This window comes from Ursus americanus, chromosome 5, assembly GCF_024610735.1.
Source record: "Ursus americanus isolate L20-20 chromosome 5, mUrsAme1.1.p, whole genome shotgun sequence".
Taxonomy (NCBI): Eukaryota; Metazoa; Chordata; class Mammalia; order Carnivora; family Ursidae; genus Ursus; species Ursus americanus.
The window spans coordinates 51,692,144-51,712,129 of record NC_142131.1 but is presented as its reverse complement, the minus strand read 5'-3'; the positions used below and the strand labels follow the sequence as shown (position 1 = coordinate 51,712,129).

Below are 19,986 nucleotides of genomic sequence, written 5' to 3'. Positions count from 1 at the left end.
CATAGTACATTTGATTTCTTTTGTGCTAGTAAATTCTTAATTAAAAAAACTGGAAGTCTCTCCGCTCTTTTATGATGTTCCTCATAGTTTAAGCCCTCCTTAAATAATCTTTCATCTTCACATCTCATGCTAGACTTTTACATTTTTCACATGTTTATGTAGAAGGGTTGGGGAAGAGAAGGAAAATCTCAGCAGTTGAGGACTTCAGGTAGCTTAAAGCTGCCTGAGAGCAGCTCTGCTTTAGTTGCTGAAGACTGACCCGTTTTGATGGAACATCTTCCGTTTTCTCTAATAGAGAAGTATGGCAGAGTGGCAAGTATATGGCCCATGGTGCCACTGCTGAACCCATCCTCTTCCCAGGGTAGATACACAAGTTGAAGACAGGATTTATCCCAAACACAGGCCCAGAATCCTTTTCAATACAGCTCTCGGGGCAGCTGTTGTCAGTTGATGTGGGATTAAATTTGTTGGTCTCTCTGTACCTGCGGCTGCCATTATAATGAAGAACATGGGTCAGAAAGTTCTTTACCTCCACTCTGGCTCGGAATTTTGAACCCTGCCTCCTTGTATTAATTTCATTTGTAAGCATCAAAAACTAACAATGCTAAGTTAAGGTCTTTTGAAGAATTCTAGGGTGTCTCATGGAATCGAATGAGAACACCAAGACTTGAGAAAGAATCGCAGTGCCATGCCATATTTACTCATTTCTACTCAGACTGTAAGTACTGGTTTTCCATTAAAAAGACATCCAGTGAAAATTCTAACTTAATAAAAAAGTTGGGTTCCTGTTTTATTAATGATAAAAGTCCTTTGCATTAAAGTACCTAGAATCATTAGGAGGTAATTTTTTCCTGAATTATTTGTTTCTACCCTCTGTAATTATAAAATCTTGTAACCATTTTTTTTTTTAAGAGGCAGACTTCGATCTGCAGGCAGCACACAGTCCCTGCCGGTTTCTTTTTTTTTTTTTTTTTAAGACTTTATTTATTTATTTGACAGAGAGAGACAGCCAGCGAGAGAGGGAACACAAGCAGGGGGAGTGGGAGAGGAAGAAGCAGGCTCCTAGAGGAGAAGCCTGATGTGGGGCTCGATCCCAGAACGCCGGGATCATGCCCTGAGCTGAAGGCAGATGTTTAACGACTGCACCACCCAGGCGCCCCCTTGTAACCATTTTGGATAGAAATCTTTCTCAAACACTTCTCTCTTTTATTCACTTACATCTCATATTCTTTGTTTAAATTTTTCCTTATGATATAGGTTACAATCAGAAACATTGTCTAGAAGGTATTCTTTTCTATACTGTAGTGATGCCTTTTTTCATTGAGATTTGTAGAACTTTGATTAAAGAATCAAATTCTCCTTTTGCTGTCAGATGGTATTTCCTATTAGCTGTCCTTATGAAGTCCCTTTAAGCTCTTTCTCTTTTGTTTTTGTTAATCTTACTATGGACCTCAACAGCAGATAACAAAGATTCTTTTGTTGGATATAAGGGAGAGGTAAACTATTTCCAGAATAGAGCCTGAAGAATACTCTCTCAAATAAAGTCTTTGGGTTTTGTGGCATTTCATCTAACTACACAGAGGCCTTAAAAATAAATAAATAAATAACCAAACTTAAAAAAAATTTTTTTTTTAAATTTTTATTTTAAGTAGGCTTCACACCCAATGTGGGGCTTGAACTCAGGACTCTGAGATCAAGAGTCTCATGTTCTACTGACTGAGCCACCCAGGCACCCTATAAACAACCAGACTTTTATTTTATTTTTAAAGATTTTATTTGTTTGTCAGAGAGAGAGAGTGCACACACAAGCAGGGGAAGCTACAGGCAGAGGGAGAAGCAGGCACCTTGCTGCAGGGCTCTGTCCCAGGACCCTGGGATCATGACTTGAGTCGAAGGCAGCCACCTAACCGACTGAGCCACCCAGGTGTCCCAACAACCAGACTTTAAAATTCCTGGGTCTCTTTTGAGCCGTTTGAGTTTCAGATAAGCGAAGTTTCAGGGAAATATGTTTTTAGGGGTCATAAGTTACCCAAGAACATTAATTTTTTTATTGTTTATGAACAGAGGTTTTGCATTTTTACTTTTTTTTTTTTAAAGGAAAACTCTAAAATGGCTTAAATGGTCTTTCCTCCCTTTGTCGTTAAATTAACATCCCTTATTATTATTATTTTTCTTAGATAAATACTGACTGTATATACTTATTAGTCCATTTATGAGAAAAGTGGTTAGAAACAAAAAGACACACGCATATTGGTAGGGGAAAAAAGAGCACAAATTATTTTGCATACTCTACCTATTTTAATTTGTGGTATATAAATTGAACAATCTAAGAAATATTAGGGTTTTTTTTGTCTGGATGTATTAAATAAACTTGAAAGATTGTTAGACTTTTCATGGAAATTTAAAATTATATGAGTGTCTATATTGATGGATCCTATTTAAAAAATCTTTCAAAACAGGGAAATAAACATGTTGATTAATTTAAGGTGATAGTAGGTATCGTTTTATTCATGTATTCAGAATTAGAATGGCAGTGGGTTAATTCATATTGTACGTTTCAGGTTGTAATGACTTAGTTTGATTTGATGAAAAATAAAAAGATAGGAAATGATGCATTGTTTTGTAACATATATGTATACATGTGTATCCATGAATGTCAATGGATACACATGTATCTTTAAAGTTCTTTAAATTAGATTAGGTGACAGCTTTAGTTTCAGTAACACATTTTTGTATATTTTCTTCTAAAAGCTGTGAAATTTTATTTTTCACATTTAGATCTCTATTCCATCTGGTATTTTTTCTGTGTAGTGTAAGGTAGGGGTCAAGGTTAATTTGTTTTTCTGGATGGATAGCCAGTTTGTACAGCACCATTTATTTAAAAGACCATTCTTTCTCCACTGCTCTGCAGTGTCACCTTTATTGTAAATCATGTGACCATATATGAGTGGATCTGTGTCTGGACTCAATATACTGTTCTTTGGTCTGTTTATTTATCTTTATGCCCATCCACTACTGTTTTAATTATAGAGTTTTATAATCTTGATATCTGGTAATGTTGGTCATTCATACTTTTTGTTCTTCAAGATTGCTTTGGTTTTTCTTGGTCTTTTGCATTTCCTATACATTTTACAATTAGCTTATCAATTTCCACAAAATGTAACAGAACAAAAACTGGAATTGTAGTTGAAATTGCACTGAATCTGGGGGTCAGTTTGAAGAGAATTAACATCTTTATAATACTGTTTCCGGTTTGTGAACATGATATCTCTCTCCATCTAATTAAGATCTTCTTTAATCCTCTCAGTAGTATTTTGTAGGTTTCAGCATTGAGGACTTATGTGTTTATTACTAGATTTATTCCTCGGGCTGTTGTAAAAGTTCCGTATAGAATTTTATTTTCTATTTGTTGCTAGTATATGGAAGTACAGTTGATGGTGTATATCCATCCAGAGACTTTGTACGCAAAGACTCTGCTAAATTCATATATTAATTCTTGTCTGTAGATACTCTTGGATTTCATCATCCATGATTAAGGACAGTTATTTTCTTATTTTCTTTCCTTCTAATGCTTATGTCTTACATTTCCTTTTCGTGCCATATTACATCAACTACTAGGACCTTAAAGGTAATGTTTGATAAGAAGTAGTGAGAGTAGGCATTTTCGTGTAAATTTCTAATTTTAGGGGGAGAAAACTTTTAAAAATTTACAGTTAATTATGATATTTACTCTAGGTTTTTCATAGAGACTTAAGATCAGATTAAGGATGTTTTCTCCTGTTCCTAATTTCCTAAGGGTTTTTATTATCTGCAAGGTGTTGAATTTTACAAAATGCTTTCTCTGCCCATGCGAGTACAATAGAATTTTTCTTCTTTTTTTATTTTGTTGATGAGGTGAATTGTATTGATTTATGATTTCAATACTATATTACAGTGAAATTGGAAGTTAATTGCAATTAACTAGAGGGGAAAAAGAAAGAAAAATACTAATCTTGATGAACTATAGGACTTTTTTCCCCCAAATGCTTGTTTTTTAAAAAATTGTGCAGAAGTTTAATACATTTGCTCTTTTCTAATAAATATTGAGTTTCTTATAGTAAGAGTTAATGAGAATGAAGATGCAACATTAAAAAGAGGAAATGAAAGATTTAATTCAAATAAATAATGGCTCTTTAACTGAATTAATTACCTTAGGCACATCATACAAAAACAGTACATGGTAAAACTAATGTGTAAGAATCAAAGTGCTAAAACAAACCTGTGAGAAATGAATTTAAACTTCTTTATTAAGTTGGTTTTCTTGTTTATGAATGGGAGGAAACCATGGTACAGCTTACACATGCACAGGTGAGGTATTTTGGGCTTAAATGTTGTCTTTATACCACTATTAATATTAACTGCCATTTGTGAACATACTGTGTGACAGTTGAAAAAGTGTTTAAAGGCATTTGGAAGGGAAGGCAGAGTGATTTAAATGAATAAATTTAAATAATTTAAAATAAATTTAAAGATCATTCTCGAGCTCATATTCATACATAAACATTTCGATTCAATTATTCTGTGTGTACTCTTAGAGGAACAGCTATTTTTTGTTTGCCAGAGTTAGTGGAAATCTTCTTTTTCCTCAGTTTAGCTAAAGGTCAGATAATTGTGACTTCCTTTTTATTCTGCAGCGTATTTTGACTACAAAGATGAGTGCGGATTTCCAAAGCCTCCATCTTACAATGTGGCAACAACATTGCCCAGCTACGATGAAGCAGAGAGAACCAAGGCTGAAGCTACTATCCCCTTGGTTCCTGGAAGAGTAAGTCCAATTTATCGTGTTACTTGCTGGCTGCTTTATGGGAATTAGGTTCTTTTCATTACTCACTTTTGATGTATTCCTTATGATTGTACTGATTAGTAAAAAGTACAGCTAATGTTTTAAAAGTACATTTTCTTTTGGCGTAACAAACTCTTAGCTCTTCCGGAAAATGATGCAGTAAGAGGTACAAATCAGAAGAAAATCACTAGTCAGGCCAGCTTATTTTCCCTGTATCTCTTCTGTTACCACCATTTTCTCAACTTTCTTGCCATGACTGAAATGTCTTAGAGCAGGGACTGATTTAGCAAGTACACTGACTTTGCTTTGATTCTGCACACCTCATATTTTGGTATTAGGTAGGTAGCAGCTGGGGAGATCTATAGAGAGAATAAATTCAACTTGATAGAATTAAACTTACAAAAGGGCCCCAGCAGTTGTCTCAATGAACCTCATGCCAGCAGCATTCCAGACCACTCCATCTTTGGGGCATAGTGAATTCAGATCCCATCTGGGCTGATGTTGATTCTTGTGAGGCAGGCACTAGGTGTGATGAAAGCCAGGAGGAGACTTTGGGGCACTCTTTGTTCTTGATGTCAGATCTGCAAGTGACTAGATGTGGTTTCATGAATATTCATCCAGGTTAAAGGTGATGTAGGTAGGGTCTTAGGCCAGATATTGGGAAAAGATAGAGTAGGATCCATTCCCTAGGAATATGGGTCAGTCAGGGTTCCAGACTCAGTCCCGACAGGAAACCAGAGTGAATGATGAGAACAAAAACAGAAGTTTAGCCTGGGCAGTGCAGTGGCGGGGGCCCCAGAAGTTCGGGCCTAAAGGTAGTGGACTGTTTATAGACCACACCTGCTATGAGGGGTGGGGCTTCTGAAACCACTACTTGACAGAAATAATAGTTTATAAGCCCAGTCTAGGCTGATTCCATATGGTGGTGTGTGCTCAGTCCTTGCAGGTGCCAGAGAGAAACTAGCAACCTTCAAGGAGCTTATGGTCTAAGGGCAAAACAGTATAATAACCATATATTGGAAGCAAATGACATGCTGGTACTGTGCTTAGTTTCTAGTATATTGTTTGAACTCTTCACAGTAACTTTGCAAGGTAGAGATTATATTATCCCCATTTTACAGATGCAAAAATTGAGGCCCAGAGAGATTAAGTAATTTGCCTGAAGTCATACAGCTAATAAATAGCATAGGTGAGAGTCACACCCAGATATTCTAGACTCCAAAATCCTGTGTGTATTTTGTAGTCTTGTTAGACTATATGGTAACTGTCCCATGGAAATAGATAAGGTGATTAGCTCTGATTAATAGCAGAACTTCTTAGAATACTTTTATTTGACAAGTATACATATTTAGGAACCTGTTAAACATTATTTAGCAAACATGTGTAAACCACTTTTTTATACAGTGTGCTATGTATTTTGCAATGGGTAGGTAGAAAACTTTGAATAAGGCAATACTCCTACTGTACAAGCACTTAAATATAGCTGGGGGAAAGGCCCACAAATGCCAATATCTAAGCAGCAGTACAAGTGCAGTGAGCATTAAGAGCTATGACTTTTTACTGTGTGATGGTGGGAAAGATGGGATTTGAAGTGGGCCCTGAGTTTTGTTGGATAAGAACATTCCAGAGGGAAAAAGGGAGAAAGCTTATGTGAATCCAGCCTGTTGTGGGGTAGGGTCTATGAATGTAGTAATTGATTTTGCTTGAACGAAGAGTTTGTGACCAGACTATAGGTTGTAGAATGTTCTGAATGCTAGGCTGAGGCATTTAGATTTACATGTAGGTCACACAGACTCTTTTGAGCAGGGATATGGTAAGACAAGTACGCTGTTTTAGAAACATTAACCCAGCAACAATTTGTAGGAGGAATCCAGTAGTAGAGATACCAAGGACAGGAAGAACAGTTAGAAGGCACCTGCAATATTGCTAGAAATTACTGCCATGTCCTTTTGTAGTATATCTTTGAGTATTTCTGCAAAAAACCAGTTAGCATCTAATTAGGCAAAGCCTTATTTTTCCTAATATGAAGTCAGAAACTGGGTATTTAGTATTTTAAAAAACATAAACACACTCTTGTAAGAATTTCTAACAGGAGAAGAAATGTGTTAAGTTAGAAATGGAAGCTAACACTGACACTTTACTTTCTCCAGTACCCCCTCCCCAGGCTTGTTATGGACTTCCCAGCCCCATTTCTGTCTGTGTAGGGATGATTTGGATTGTCCCTGAAGTTTTTTTTTTTTTTTCCTTTGGGGAACCTTCATTGGACTGTGTACAAATCTAACTTTTACTTTTAAGTGTATATTCATATATTTTTCAGTATTTCAACACATAACCCTCATCAGTTAAAAAGGTGGGCCACATATGTGGGTGTTAATATTGGTGAGGATCATGTTCTTTCTAGACTTGGAGTATTATGTTTTCAAGTTAGGATGGAAAGGATCCTATCTGCCAATAAGCTTGGAAGTGAGGTTGTTTCAGACCCATATGCTGACGTGAACAAATGGTTATGGAGTTGAGCAGTGGGCAGCCCTATAGCCTCTTCATGTGTGATAATGCTCTCCTTTTTCTCCCATGTCTCATAAAGCATTTGAGCTCCTTAATAGGTCCTGGGTGACTGATATTCTGGGCCCCCAACAGGCCCCGGGTTAGTGATTCTAGAACGTAAACCAAATTTAAGCCAAGTGTGTATCTTTGCTTCAGATCTATATGAGTTAATACTTCTTATTGAGCTTTATAATTTTTGAAGCTCATTGTTAAAGAACTTGGGTTATAAAATGAACAGTTCATTTAGAAAACTATAGAGGTGGAAGAAAGATTTGTTTTTTCTCTAATTGTATCTTTTACTTAAAAGACAAAATGAAATTTTTAACACATACTGAGCCTTTAGTGCTCATAGTTTTGAATTGAGCCAAAGCAATAAAATTTCTCCTTGGTACTCATTTTTATCCCCTTCCTTATTTTTCTTGATGCCTTTCATTTGCCTGTGAATAATTCATTGTGAATTTACCTTATTCTTTTTCTTTTCACTTAGGATGAGGATTTTGTGGGTCGGGATGACTTTGATGATGCTGACCAGCTGAGGATAGGAAATGATGGGATTTTCATGTTAACTTTTTTCAGTAAGTAAATACACATAGCAGAACCACCTCCCACAGACCGGAGTGCTTTGAATAATGGGTGAATCTGACGAATTAAAATGACTAGTTGAGCTCATATTTTAATACGTTGTGTTTATTTGATGCCTTTTACTGAGACGTTCAGAGCTTAGTTTACTTTTATCTTAGTATTCCGTTTGTCTTCTCTTTCTATGAATATCTATAGAAAATAGGATTGAAGCAGTTTTGGGGATGCTATATTTTTACTTGAACTATGCCTCATCTTTGAGGTCTGCAAAGACTGTTAGCAATGCTCCTACTCATACCTGACCTGTAGAGTAGGAATTAAAGGCCTTAGTCTGATGGAATTTTTTTTTTTTTTGCATGCTTCTATTTCTGACTGATAAAAGTTAACCATTTTTTTTTTTGCCTTCTTGGTATTGTTTTGCATTCATCTTTCCATGTGTATCACTTAGAAGTGAGCAGCCATTTTTAAATTTCCTATATTAAAAAGATAAGATGTAAAGGAAACTCAGTGCTTTTAGAGGTGACATTATGTAAGCTGTCAAAATTCGTAGAAGTAGGGGGATGAATAACTTGAATCGGATTTTATTTACTGAAGCGTAACATATAAAGGGTACAAGGCGTAAGTATACATACAGTTCGGTGAATGTTAAGGCATTTCTGAAAGTGAATAAGTGAAAAGCAGCAGACGTAACAGTGTAATACCTGATATTCAGAGCAGATGGTTTCTTGTTTGTTTCTGGGAAGAAGACAGAGAATGGATGTTTTGGGGAGGTAGGGCCAGGGTTATGGTGGGTGGGCTGGGCTGTCTTTTATCCTTGGAAAAGCCATTTAAGCAGAAACAGGTGTAGAGAGCACTCTTGCTTCTTGGGTAAGAGGATATGTCTTACAGTTTTTTTCTTCTCTGCCTTTACAGTGGCATTCCTCTTTAACTGGATTGGATTTTTTCTGTCTTTCTGCCTGACCACCTCAGCTGCAGGAAGGTATGGGGCCATTTCAGGATTTGGTCTCTCTCTAATTAAGTGGATCCTGATTGTCAGGGTAAGTTGTATACCAGAAAAAGTAGACCCTGTAGAGAAACAATAAGTAGAATAACTTTGACTATTTTATTTTTATTTTTTTTTACATTTTTTTCTATGTTTAAAATGAGTTTAGGTTTGTCTTTGGTTTCATGAAGTTGAACCTAAATTATTTGCAGGTGGTTCATGCACCTAAGTTTTATAATTAGATCTAGTGAATATTGGTGGTCCCAAGGCATCTATCCTACAGGTTGTTGACAAGTTGCTTTCTCTGCTTTTAATGTTTATGATATGATGATATGTGTGTTTGTTTTGAAATTAGTTGTTTTTGTAATAAAAAGAAAGGTACCACTTCTTTGTTGTCTCATTAAAAACAGGTATTCCTCACATTAATTCTACTAAAGTTTAGGTCTGTCTTTCTTCTTCTTTCCTTCTCTTTGTTTCTCCCTCCTTCCTCCCTCCCTTCCAGGGTTGTTTATCAGTAGCATCATTGGTTATGCCAAAATGTTTGGGAGCTGAAACTGTTCAACAAGTGCTATTCGATTAGGGGGCCTTATTTCTAAAGTACATTAAGAGAGAGATGTTCAGTGATTTGGGAGTTACAGGTAGTAAGAATTGCTGAAGTAATTTATACTTTAAAAGATCTAGTCTCTTAAAGTGTATTGTGAGTTCAGGTAAGTTTATTGCTTTTGTCAACTTAATAGATAAAAGTCAATGTATTCATCGTAAATTGGCATTATTAACTTACTAGTGGGTGTTGACTGACCCCTGGACTTTTTCAAATTTATTTATTCTAACCAGTTGTTAACATTTTTAGGATTCTGAGTTCCTGTGAGAATCTGTTAAAAGTTGTGGACTTTTTCCCCAGGCAGCTAATACATACTCATCCAAGCCATGAACTTAGGTGAAGAACCCAAGCCCTAAAGAGGTTTTTCATTCCTTCTCTGAATCTTAAATTGTTATTCTATTAAGAGATAAAATACTGTATTTTAATGCTCAGGCTGTGTTAAACTTTTGGATATCAAAGCCCCCAATAGAAAATAGATAACATTAGTTACCAATCTTCTTTTTAACTAAAATCTTCACTACGCTGACTCAAATGTTAAAACTGAATTGAAGGAATCAACTCGTGTCAGGATGCTTTTGTCTGGGAGTAACAGAAAACTGAGCTCAAAATGGCTTAGAAAACAGTGGGGAAAATTTATTTCCCATAAAAACATGTCCTGCCGTGGAGGGTAGTGAAATCAGTGTTTCATTGACATCATTAGGGACATTTGCCTCCTCTGCTCAGCATGTTGGTACAGCTGCCCCTCCTTCAGGGCTCTCACAGCTATGGCAGTTGCAGGGATCACATCAGAAGCACAGCCATGCTCAACAGAAGAAAGAAAACTATTTTTTCTCTTCTTTGCTCTTGAAGTGCAAGAAAACCTCAGCAGCCCTCACTTCCCATTCGCCGGAATGTGCCATTATTTGGCAAAGGAGTGGGATTATTGTGCTGTACATGAGAAAGCTTCCAAGGTCAAGGTGTACCTGGAACAATAGGAACAAAATAATTGGTTTTGGCACTGGGTAAGCAAAGTGAAAGTATCAAAACATATTTCTAGGTGCACCTGGGTGGCTCAGTCCTTAAGTGGCTGCCTTCTGGCTCAGGTCATGGGATTGAGCCCTCCTCAGCAGGGAGCCTGCTTCTCCTTCTGCCTGCTGCTTCCCCTTCTTGTGCGCTCTTTCTGTCAAATAAATAAATAAAACTTTTAAAAAAAATTTCTAGAAGGGTGAATATTGTGTGGGGAAGATCTTTTAAAAAAATAAGTAAACATATTTGAGCACTTGAAAGAGTCTATAAAGCCAAATTCGTATTCAAGATTGACTTTCCATGAAATGAAATATATCTGCGTATATGATAATCATTTCAAGTCAGTAATATATAAAATATTTTCACTTAAAAAAATCGTGAGAGCTAAATGACAGCATTTAGTCAGTGTACAAAAGTCTTGTGTTTTGTGTGCCCTTAAGTTAAAATGTGAAATTCTACCCGCTAAGCTACTATAAACTAATTTGCTTTATTTTTCAGTTTTCCACCTATTTCCCTGGATATTTTGATGGTCAGTACTGGCTCTGGTGGGTGTTCCTGGTTTTAGGTAAGTGCTTTTAACATAGACAAAGGAGAGAAAAGATAATTGTAAAATTTTAGAAGTAAAATTACTTTTAGTAATCCTTCATCTTATAATACAGTAATATATTAGCAATATAGGAATAATTTTAAAAATATTTCTTCAAGATTAGTTTGTCATCACCATTAAAGTAACCTGCATAATAATAAAACATCTCCTAGTGGAGGTTGATCTTTCCTATCCTATTCATACGTACGTCTCAGGTTTCCCATGTGACAGTGGGATACACTAATAAGATGACTTTATAGTCTATGAGTGTTTTTCCCCTCGGGAATTATCACCACAAAAGGGTTCACAGACTCCACCCCAAATTGTTTATAGGTATGTTGTAACTAATTGAACTACTCAGGAATGTATGTGGCCAGTCTTCAGTTGGATCTGTCAGCAGGAAACAAAATGTATAGCCTTGCTAGACATAACTTCTGGAAGAATCGTTATTGGGTTTCCAGAATTCTTTAGTTCAATACTGATGAGAATAAGAATGATTTTGCAATGAGGAGGAGGCCTTTTTTAAAAAAAGGTATGCTAGGCAATTTCAGGTTGTTCATCTTAAGATTATCTTTTTTACTCTAAGTATGTATTTTAAAATAGCTTCATTCAAGAAATTTTAAAGCAAAGAAATGAACATCGGAGTGAATATGTTGGCTTCTTCATTCTTTGTATAGAAAATATTTATGATACAGTAACAGACCACCATCACTGCTTTCATTTCTACAGAATTATAGCAGGGGCCTCCTGTAGCTATTAAAGATGGTGTAATTGCCTCGCCTGGCTTCTCTGATAGCACTTTCTCCTGTCTCCTGTTTTGGACCTTGTTGTTGGCTCCTTAATTAAGATCCCTGGTGGCAATGCTGCTAATGGGTCTAGTTAGTACAGGGTAGCACCCATGCCCAAGAGTTGCTTAATACATTCAGGACCTACCTGCTTTGTCTATGGTGATAGACCATGCATTGCTGAACCTAAATTGTACTTGGAAAGTACAAGTCTTAGATCACACCACCCCCAGCCTCTCCAACACTATCATCTACTCTGCTGATAGTCATTGGAATTCCACGGAAAGAGAAATCATGATTTTCCCCCTCAATTATTGAGATGCTTAATAATAAACATGCCCCAAAGAAGAGTTACTTTGGAGGAATAGTTTCTTGGTTTGCTTATTCTCAGAATTGTATCTTTAAGAAAAAGGCTGACTCTCTTTTTTCCCCCCAAGCCTAAATCCAAGCAAATCCTGAATGGACCCAAGGAGAGCCATTAAGCATATTTTCAGGTTGATTGTTGACAGCACAGATAATTTAAAGAAACTTAATGAATTGATTGTTTTCCTATATTAAAGTTTCATGGGAAATGAATTTATAATACTTGTAATTAATTGATCTTTCTGTCGTACTGTTTACTAGTAAGCAAAAAAACGCTGAGACTTTGGATATCATTTGTGCATTTTTTTTTTTAAAGATTTTATTTATTTATTTGACAGAGAGAGACAGCCAGAGAGAGAGGGAACACAAGCAGGGGGAATAGGAGAGGAAGAAGCAGGCTCCCAGCAGAAGAGCCTGATGCGGGGCTCGATCCCATAACGCTGGGATCACGCCTTGAGCCGAAGGCAGATGCCCAACGACTGAGCCACCCATTCGCCCCCATTTGTGCATTTGGACCCAGTGTTGGGGTCGTTTTTGGAATTCCTCCTGCAGAAAGAACCAGTTTGTGGGTGTTCTGTTTTGTTGCAGCAGGTCCACACGGGGTACTGAAGCTGGCAGCCCAGGAGCCTATAGCTAGCCGGTGGTTGTAGTTAGTTTGTTCCACAGTTATTTTCAGATGTTTTTTTAAATTAGCTGCCATCATTTAAAAATCGAGAGTTTCCACATAAAATGTCTGAATTTTTTTTGCTTTTCTAAAAAAAACTGGCATATCTAGCAAAACAGGCCTCTGTTTCCACCTGGCACCCACCCTTTGACTGGAGCTGAGCTGTAGGTGTCCCCTCCATATAGGTTGTGTGCTCTCCATTTCACTAGGATTCCCCGACCCAGCACTTAAATGGGGCGACCTCTGCTCTATAGTCACTTACTGCTTTTGATGCCAAACAGAATGGGAGTGAGGAGTGATTACTGAATGGGTAATTTTTTTAGGGGTGATAAAAAAGTTCTAAAATAAAGGTAATAGTCTTGGTTCTACAGCTCTGTAACTGTACTAAAATTAAAGCCAGTAAACTGTATACATTAAATGAGTGAACTTCATGGTATGTGAATTACATCATCATAAAGCTGTTTTTAGGGGCGTCTGGGTGGCACAGCGGTTGAGCGTCTGCCTTTGGCTTAGGGCGTGATCCCGGCGTTATGGGATCAAGCCCCACATCAGGCTCCTCCGCTGTGCCTGCTTCTTCCTCTCCCACTCCCCCTGCTTGTGTTCCCTCTCTCGCTGGCTGTCTCTGTCAAATAAATAAATAAAATCTTTAAAAAAAAAAAATAAAGCTGTTTTTAAAAAGTCTCTTAACATCATCAAAAACTAAGGATGTACTGTATGGTGACTAACATAACATAATAAAAAATTATTATTAAAAAAATAAAAATAAAAAGTCTCTTAAGACTCAGGGACCAGCTGTAAAGGAGGAGGGCCAGGAGCATGTGAGCTGTCATTGGAGGGGGCACACCACCTTCCCCACAGATTGTTAGAAGAGGTACCAACTGAACGTATAGTTTCTGGCGTAGACACATAAAATCAGTCTGACTCCCTTAGTGCCTGGTAAATAAATGGCCAAGTGTGCCCTACTTGTCTATATTTTTTAAGAATAGAGAAATAGAGTTCAGAGTTGAGAATACAAGAATTGGTGTTCAGGAAAAAAAAATTGTTGTACTAGGTAAGGGGATCCTGACATCTAGTGGACAATATACGTACAGTTGACAGAAAAAAAATACCATGGCAAGATGAATGGATTTTTTTTTTTAAACTTGAGAAAAGTATTTTGTAACCAGTCCCTTTTTTTAAAAAAATTTTTAATTATCTTGAAATACTTTTTTGGAACCCAGAAGGTAGGTTTTGATAAGGCTTCTCAGGTTTCCAAATGTACATGTTTAACTCCATCTTATTTTTTATTTCCCTTTTAGATCAAGTAGATTCTTAATGTGCTGCAAAAAGACTTTCATTTGGGCTCTTGAGATTATGTCTTCTCATTGAGAAATGGAAATCCTTTGGAAATTTTGAAGAAAATTACTCATGTTTTGATAGCTCTTAGCTGAAAAACGATAGAGTAGTGCTGTCAAGAGGGATGTTTCTGGGGAGGGGACTTAATATGGAAATCATATATTCATTCTTGGCTTTTCTTTTTTAAATCAGGGTTTCTCCTGTTTCTCAGAGGATTTATCAATTATGCAAAAGTTCGGAAGATGCCAGAAACTTTCTCAAATCTCCCCAGGACCAGAGTTCTCTTTATTTATTAAAGGTATTTTAAAAAATGTACTAGTAATGGGTGTTTTCATAAAAAGCTGTTGGAAAGGGCAAGTTAGAAAAGCTGCCATAGGAGAAAGTATTATCTTGTGTTCTGACAACACAGAAGAGGCAGGAGTCTTAGGAGTCATCGGGGAGCTAGGATATTTGGCTGTAACTATGGGTCCTAGATCTTTGAGTCTTGAGTCCTGAAGCCAGTGCTTATTGTTATACTGGTTCCGGAGGAAAGTATTGGGGAGGAGCCTTTCAAGCCTAATCACTGAGCTCCCCTAAACCTTAGAACTCCAATGTGAAGAAGCCATTGGCTGCATTAGAAACTCCTTTTGTCTAGTATACTTACAAGCCCACCAAGGCTTCCATCTCAAAATGAGTCAGGGAGACTTTCCTGGTATCCTTCTTAGGTTCATACTCTGATATTACCACTCTGGTGGTAAGGGGCGTCAAACTCAAGGAAAGGAAGGGGAAAGGGCCTTTTCCCCTGCCTAGCTAGAACAGAGGGTCCAAGCCCTGTTGAGGCTCCTCTTTGATTGTTATGTGGTTTTCCCCAGAGCTGGTTTCATCTTACATCAGTAGCTGCAAAAAGGAAGAGCTCTGAAATCTTGGGAAAGAGTACACCAGAGAGAGACCTCTCTGGTAACAAGCTATAGGACTTCTTGAACTTTGCTCATTGTTACTTAAGAGTTTGGGGATGAGTGGGTCGTGGGGAGAACCTTGCGTTACACCTAGGGACTAGGCTAGTTGGAGATCAGGCAGGATTTTTTTGTTTTGTTTTGGGTTTTTTTTTCTTTAAGATTTTATTTTAAAGTAATCTCTGCACCCAGTGGGGGGCTCAAACTACAACCCCAAAATCAAGAGTCACATGCTCTACCGACTGAGCCAGCCAGACGCCCCCCAAAGATCAGACAAGGTTTTGTAAGGGGTGTATCAGTTGAGATAAATGTTAAGTGGTAGGTAGAATTTCTACTAGTGAAAATTGGGTAAGGTGGGGAAGATTTCATAATCACTTGAAGCAGTCTGAAGAGTGTAAATAGAGGCAGGGAAGAATGGCGCTTGCTCAAGGGACAGCAGTTTGGTTGTAACATAAAGGAGTGTTGAAGGTCAAGGCTGGAAAAGCCAGGTTGAGACAGCATTCTCAAGTCTCTAAGTACTAAGTATCTAAGTACTGAGTACTAAGCCCATTTGCAATGGAATTTATAGAGCAGCCCTTAAAATCCAGTGACATGTTGGCTTACTGCAAGGCTAACCCCTTTATGAACATTAATTTGTTCTGTATTTTCTGTAGGGTAGTCACAATTTGTGTAGGTAATCATATGCTTAGAGTGAAGGTCTCAGTTTTGAAGATTCATGGTGGTATCAGGATGTGTGCTTCTAGGAAAAAAAGTAGCCACCATATCTAATTTGTCAGGTGATGGGAGACAGCATTAAAAGTTTGTAAGCAACAGAATAATATGACAAGAACTTGAATATGACAAAACATTTTTCAAGCATGATATGATAATAACATTTTTTAGGTTTTCTATATATCACATACTGCACTAAGTGCTTTATATGTATAATTAGATATTCTTATGTAACTAACAAGATTATAGTGAGAAATAACCTCAGATATCTGCGTGGTGGAGTATATTCGTAAGGCATTTCTTACAAAAGTTGAAGCATACAAAGAACTTAGGCTTGTGTTGGTTAAAGTAAGTTTCTTCAAGGAGGTATGTACTTTTATTTGAAAGAAGATTTTAGTCATCAAGATTACCACACATTTTTTGTTGTTGTTGAGACGGGGAATGTTTTATTGCATGTGTAAAAGTGTGTGGCATAACCTGAATTTGAATTAGGACACAGGTGGACATTGACATTGCTGGCCTAGCCCTTAAGCCCATGATATGTCTTTGTGTCCAGGACATCCTAACTCTAATAAGAGACTTATCAGATGTTCTCTGCAGTTTTATGCAGTTACTGTTGTCATCTTTTTTCTTTCCTCTCCATATCTGATTATAATTGGTAATTATTTCTAAGCCTCAGGTTTAACTCTTAACTACCAAAGATTCAGAAGTTAATTCTTTTGGGTTGCCATGGTTCTCCTTCTTACAAAGGGTGCCAAAATCACCTATAGATTTCCCCTAATCTTTTGGTGCCCAAAATATCCTGAGGGGCAGATTTCTTTCTCTCTCTCTCTCTCTCTCTCTTTTAATATTTTAAAATTATTTTTAATCTCTGTAACATGGGTTCGAACTTATAACCCCAAGATCAAGAGTCACATGCTCTACTGACTGAGCCAGCCAGGTGCTCCTTCTTTCTCTTTTTAAAAAATAGTAGATTCCATTAGTCTAGTCAAATGGTAGCTTTGAATTTCTGAATGGACTGAGATCACACCTGTCTATTCTCTTCATCCTTCAGTTAGAAGGAAGTTTCAATATTTACTAGGGGATTGCAAACCTTCCTCCTCATGTTTCTTTCTTCCTTTTTTTTTTTTTTAAGATTTTATTTATTTATTTGTCAGAGAGAGAAGTGTGCACACAAGCAGGGGGGAGAGGCAGGCAGAGGGAGAAGCAGGCTCCCCGCTGAGCAGAGAGCCTGATGCGGGACTTGATCCCAGGACCCTGGGATCATGACCTGAGCTGAAGGCAGATACTTAACTGACTGAGCCACCCAGGTGTCCCTTTCCCATCTTGTTTCTAATACATAACAAATAACAGCTGGGTTAGGAGAAAGCCTGAACTTCTTGGTTTTCCTGTATTGTCAGAGACTGTATTGAGGGGCTTTTGTTTATAAAAATTGTTAGCTGTTTTGTTTGGATTTTTAAAAATTCTGGAATGTTTTATAGGAGTATTCCTAATGTAAACAAAGCGTCTTTATTTGAGGTTATGATTTGAAGTAGGCTGTCGTTGGTACTAATGATCATGGAGCTTGGAGGGACATCATAGGCCTGCGATGCTCTGTGTTTTGGAATCAGAAGGCTTATTGTGCTTTAGGAGTTGTCAGAAATTCCGAGCATCCCCCAGTGGGGGGCATAGTAGATTTCTTTCCTTTTCTGTCTGACTTTGCTATTCTAGTTAATTTGAAATCATTTCTGACATGCCCAGAGGATTCAGAGCTCTAAATTAGGGGTTTGGGGACTTAGAGCAGCTTTTAGAATTCTAATGACTTCCTTACTAATTGTCAGTATCCCCAAGAGAATCTGAAAAGCCATAATATGCCATGGGACTGATTTTCCTTTGTCCATTGACGAGGGTTAAGAACTGTTCATCTAGATCCAAATGTAGAATGTTTCTCTAGTTCAGAGGAAATTTAATTTAGTTTGAAGTTATGCTAGCAAACCATCTTGTAAGGAATGAAGATTTTATTTTCTTTCATTGAGACTTCTTACTTCATTTAATGTGGTTGTCGCCAGTTAAAAGCTAGCTGTAGGCTTACTTTTTGCCAGAAAGACGCATTTCGGACTTTTAAAATAGCTTTGCCATAACAGAAAAAGAACTTAATTCCCATGCTGTCCTAAGATCTGGCATTTTACTGGAAAAAGGTATAAGAATAGTGACTTCTTTTCAGGTGACCCAAAATACAGTACACGCAAACAAACCTTAAAATGACCCCAGAAGGCCTCTTTCTATCAGCTAAAATAGTTGTTACAAAAGCTGAATACTGAAGCTCATGTACTACTTTCTCAGGAGCTGCTTTCAGGTTCCCTTTTGGGAGCTCATTTAAGCTTAAAAAGGAAATCTGGTTTCCTGCCCCCACAGCAAGAAGAGCCAAAGGAACTGCTAGAGGTGGGCCCAGCAGCAGGAGGAAGTGTGTGACTGCGAGGAAGCGGGAGCACAAAGTGCACACACTCCTTCTGTATTGTTTAAGAAGAAACAGAGACCTCTCTGAAATGGTCAAAATGTAAAGTGTTCATACTTTTTCTTATTTACCAGTTAACTGGAAAATAAATGTTTAGGTGGAGTACCACTTCCTCGGATGCTGCCAAGTAGTTGAGGCTTTAGCTACAGTAGCTGGAATGTGTAGCTTCGAAAGTACTTGCACATAAGAAGCACAATAGAGTTTAGATTCTGTTATTATAATCACCTTTGAAATAGGAGGAAAGAAAGTTTTGGGGTGTTTTTTGTTTGTTTGTTTTGTTTTTGAGAGAGAGAGAAAGACAGACAGAGCACGCTGAGCCAAGGGGCAAAGGGAGCTGGAGGAGCAGACTCCCCACTGAGCAGGGAGCCTGATGCGGGGTTTGATCCCAGGACCCCAGGATCATGACCTGAGCCAAAGGCGGACACTCAACTGACTGAGCCACCCAGACGCCCTGAGGAAAGAAAATTTTTTAAGCCCTAACATTCATGAGATAGGGCCCTTCCTAATTAAATAATTCCTGTGACCTGGTGAGCTGTACCTATTAGACACCAGATATTTAAATTTTCCCCCATATGATGATAAAGGCTTTGATTTTTCCCAGTCTGTAATCTTCTCTCTCTTCTTTAATACCTCTCTCAATTTATTAAAGGAAGTTCACCTCAAGTTAAAGTTTGATTTATTGGACTGTGTTATAAAGTAGCAAGGTAGTAGAAATGCTTTCAGTGGAATTTTTGCTTAAAGAATTCACGTAACGTTCAGGAAGAAATGGCTGTCTTCCTCTTGAAATTAAATGATCTGTAGGCTCCTGGTTCCTTTTGTTTCTGAAGTGATGTGACCTACAGTTTAGTAATGAAGCCCACAGTCCCTAAAACCCTTCTGTCCTCCAGTTGTGTGCCGCCATTGTTCTGTAGCAACTTGTGAGTCAAGTTGCTTACATCTGAACAGGCCTCCAGGTCTTAGCGGTGAGCGCCTCTCTAGCAGTCGTTTTCCTCTGGAGATGGTACAGTGATTGAGATCACCCATTACTAACCTGCCTAGGCACTCTTAATGGAATTTTAATGTTTGCTGGGTGGCTCTGACTTTGAGGGCTCTATGAAAGCTAATTAGCCTCTGTAGAAGCAGGATGGTCTAAGGAAAGTGGCCAGATAGTTATCTGAACTGTATCGTATGTTCTTGCAAATTCTAGTGTTTTGGCAGATAGAAACAATTACATCAGTTTTCATCTATTAATGGAAACAGCTAAAACTGAACTTAAGTTTGTGTAGTAAGTCTAGCCTCCTGGCAGAAACCTCCATTTGATGTCGGTCTGCGGATACTCTTTTTGCTTCTTGGTTTTTTGAGGTTCTTGTGTTCACACGTTTTTGTCCCTGCACATCCTGAGGTCTCTCAACCTAAACAAAAGTTGCTCTTGTGTCAGTGGCACTGGTTTCCTTGAATACTAACTGAATTTGGAATCTGGGAGAATATCAACAGTTTAAGAAAGCGTATGTTGATTTCCTCTTTTGTTGTAGCTCCTCTCCGTTTTGTCAGCCTTTTAAAGATGGATGCAGTTGTCTAATCAGAAAAGGTAGAAAAGGGCTACT

General features: G+C 37.7%; 1 protein-coding gene across 1 annotated transcript in view; it reads left to right on the top strand.

Annotated features, from left to right (window-relative positions):
* Positions 1 to 19,986, top strand: part of NDFIP1 (Nedd4 family interacting protein 1) — a 50,510-nt gene that overhangs the window by 28,588 nt on the left and 1,936 nt on the right. The window contains exons 3-7 of the mRNA XM_045794404.2: positions 4,674 to 4,804; positions 7,854 to 7,941; positions 8,858 to 8,982; positions 11,032 to 11,098; positions 14,459 to 14,564. Of these exons, the coding sequence (XP_045650360.1) occupies positions 4,674 to 4,804; positions 7,854 to 7,941; positions 8,858 to 8,982; positions 11,032 to 11,098; positions 14,459 to 14,562 (515 nt within the window). The 3' untranslated portion in view covers positions 14,563 to 14,564. The remainder of the gene's footprint in view (positions 1 to 4,673; positions 4,805 to 7,853; positions 7,942 to 8,857; positions 8,983 to 11,031; positions 11,099 to 14,458; positions 14,565 to 19,986) is intronic.